The sequence below is a fragment of the Echinops telfairi genome, unplaced genomic scaffold (genome assembly GCF_000313985.2).
Source record: "Echinops telfairi isolate 266 unplaced genomic scaffold, ASM31398v2 ScPeMD7_1;HRSCAF=3_0, whole genome shotgun sequence".
In the NCBI taxonomy this organism is placed as follows: Eukaryota; Metazoa; Chordata; class Mammalia; order Afrosoricida; family Tenrecidae; genus Echinops; species Echinops telfairi.
In genome coordinates this window covers 44,335,315-44,337,917 of record NW_022103896.1, presented here as the reverse complement: position 1 = coordinate 44,337,917, position 2,603 = coordinate 44,335,315, and the positions used below count along the sequence as shown (strand labels likewise).

At 37.5% G+C, this 2,603-nt stretch overlaps 1 protein-coding gene across 6 annotated transcripts in view; it reads left to right on the top strand.

Annotated features, from left to right (window-relative positions):
* The window catches only part of ESRP1 (epithelial splicing regulatory protein 1), a 54,715-nt gene extending 53,106 nt beyond the window's left edge, over nucleotides 1-1,609 (top strand). For all 6 annotated transcript variants that reach the window (XM_004697469.2, XM_004697470.3, XM_045285922.1 and 3 more), the window contains one exon: nucleotides 84-1,609. Coding sequence is in view for 2 of the 6 variants with exons in the window: in XM_045285924.1 (XP_045141859.1) it covers nucleotides 84-104 (21 nt within the window). In the remaining 4 variants the exon portion in view is untranslated. The remainder of the gene's footprint in view (nucleotides 1-83) is intronic.
* Nucleotides 1,610-2,603: the final 994 nt, after the last annotated feature.

Sequence of the window (2,603 nt, the reverse complement as noted above, 5' to 3'; positions counted from 1 at the left end):
GGGGCGTATTAAATCCTATTGGAATTTTAAATCATTTTTTTGTAGCTGCTAAGACTTCTTTTGCTCTTTTTCTTTTCTCCCAGTGTTTGAAAGATGTATGGTGATCCTGCTACTGTCCAACACAAGAAAACTTCCAGCAACTTCAGGGGAAGTTTGTCTATACTCAGGCTACAGTATTGTCAGCAAAAAATGATTGGAAGAGAGGACCTGTGTGCCCTGTCTTTTGGTGGAGTGAAAAATTTGAGCCAATGAAGCCAAATCCTTAGGAAGCAGCATGCAGCATACTTGGCTCCTTGCTGATTGCAAAATAGGTATTTAAAATGTGAATTTGAAATGAGATGACTTCCAGCTAAAGTGGCATCATAGATGCTTCCTAAGATTTAGGTATTTGGAGAAAAAAGAAAAAAAATACTCCACTCTCGTCTACCATCTTTACAATGAACTCTGTTATGAAAGCTTTATTTTTTTTTGCATACCCGTCTTTCTCTCCATCCCTGTCTTCTGCACACTTAATGCGTCTTACTAAATAAGTAATTCAAGAATATGGTCTTAGACTATTTAAATCACAAATTTATGAGAAGAAATGAAATAAAACTAAATCCTCAGTCTCTTGACCAATAATTTTCAGGATATCTCATAGTTAAAAACCAGTCGAAACTGTTTTTTTGTGTAAACACTGTAGAATCAATGACAAGAAACCATGTCCCCTATGGAAAAAGCATCCGGGTTATCAAGTTGGATCTCTTTGTCAGCAGTTTAAGAATGACCTACGGGCCAAAATGCAAAACCAAAAATGAAGCAGCTACATGTAGTTAGTCATTTAGTTTGAACTGTAACTGAATATTGTGGCTTCATATGTATTATTTTATATTGTGCTTTTTTCGTTGTTGATGGTTTAGACCTTAATGAGAAAAACTGCATAGTTTTTAATATCACAGAAAATGAGACTTATAGAAGGCAATATACTAACTGAAGTGAAAGCTTGTATATAGTAAGATAGCCTTAAACTTTTTCCTCTGATGCCTTAGCTGTCAATGAAAACGTAAACACATTAGGAATATGGTCAGCGTGCTAGACTTAGAGGTAAACACTGATGCAGTTTGTGAGCAGGTACTGATGCGGTCAGTGTTCAGCACTATGTGTTTAGCTGTGTTTATGCTACAAAAGTGCAATATTAGACACCAGCTAGTTAGTACTACTGCCTCATGTAATTCCAAAGAGAAAATGGGATTTGATTAAGTGCACATATTTTTTTTTAAGTTACTCCATTGTTCTTTGCTTGGATGCAATGCGATGCATATTTCTGTGGCTGCTATTTTCACTTAGTTAGCATTCTTTTTGATGAACACCTCGAGTGGAGAGCCAAACATTGCCCTCTTCAGCTGACTTGCAGTGGCCCTTCCTCTAACTTCATTAGGGAAGACAAAAAGCAAAATGAAAACCATTTGTGTAAAAAATGGCACTTAAGATCAGAAAGAAATTCTTTATATGTGATACCTTTAAGTGCTGTCTGCCTGAAGCTTTGCTAGGCAGTAATACTTCCTACAATACTACTGAATTTTTGTAGAATTGTTACATTTGATAATAAAACTTGCCTGTTTAATCTCAATGTCTGCTTTTTTTATTAGTAGTAGTATGGAGATGGTGGAAGGGTGTGCATAAGTTACCCTTTCCTTACGGCGTTGGTCTTCACTCTCCGTTCCCCGTGCTGATCACACGCATTGGTACAAACTGTTCAACCGATGATCCTTAGATCATAAGCCATTTAAATTTTGATTTTGAAATTCTTAACTGTGGTGATAATCAAAGATACTACAATTTTTTTTTTTTAACATTTTATGAGTGGCAAAACAGGGAGGGTAAAGGGAAAAAGATACTACAATTTGATCCATGTGTCTCATTACTAAGGTTCTAATTGCTTGACAGTTTGTAAAAAGCCTATTAAAGCGAAGTAAAATCAGCAGATCTGCTGCCAAAGTTCCTGTTACAAGTGTTAAGGAAAGATGTCACTGTAATCCTGATCCAAGCCAGTGTTTGTAGTCTCACAGCCAGGTGAAAGCCGGACAGTGAGTAAGGAAGATGTGCAAAGGGTTGATGCACTTGAATTATGGTGTCGGCAAAGAAGCTTGAGTACACTGTGTCCTGCCGGAAGGAGTCTGTCTTGGTAGGTGTCTGGGTCCGAAGGCAGCCTGGCAGCAAGATTGCGAGGCGGCTCGTGTACTTTGGAATTGTTGTTAGTGTGTGAACAAAAAGTGAAAACCCTGAAGACATTGATTAACAGTGACTGCATGTATGAGAGTGCGATTCGCACAGGATCAGACTATTCTGTTCTAGATAGGGATACGATGAATTAGGACTGGCTTAACATCTAACAACATAGTATTAATATTTCTGAGGCCCAGCTCTCCCAATGTGCTTTAAGCAAAATTGTATCCATTCTTTTTTGTTTGTTTGTTTGTTTAAACATTTTATTAGAGGCTCATACAACTCTTACCACAATCCATATACACATCAATTGTGTAAAGCGCATTTGTACTTCATTCTCAAAACATTTTCTCTCCACTTAAACCCCCAACATTAGGTCCTCATTTTCCCCCTCCCTC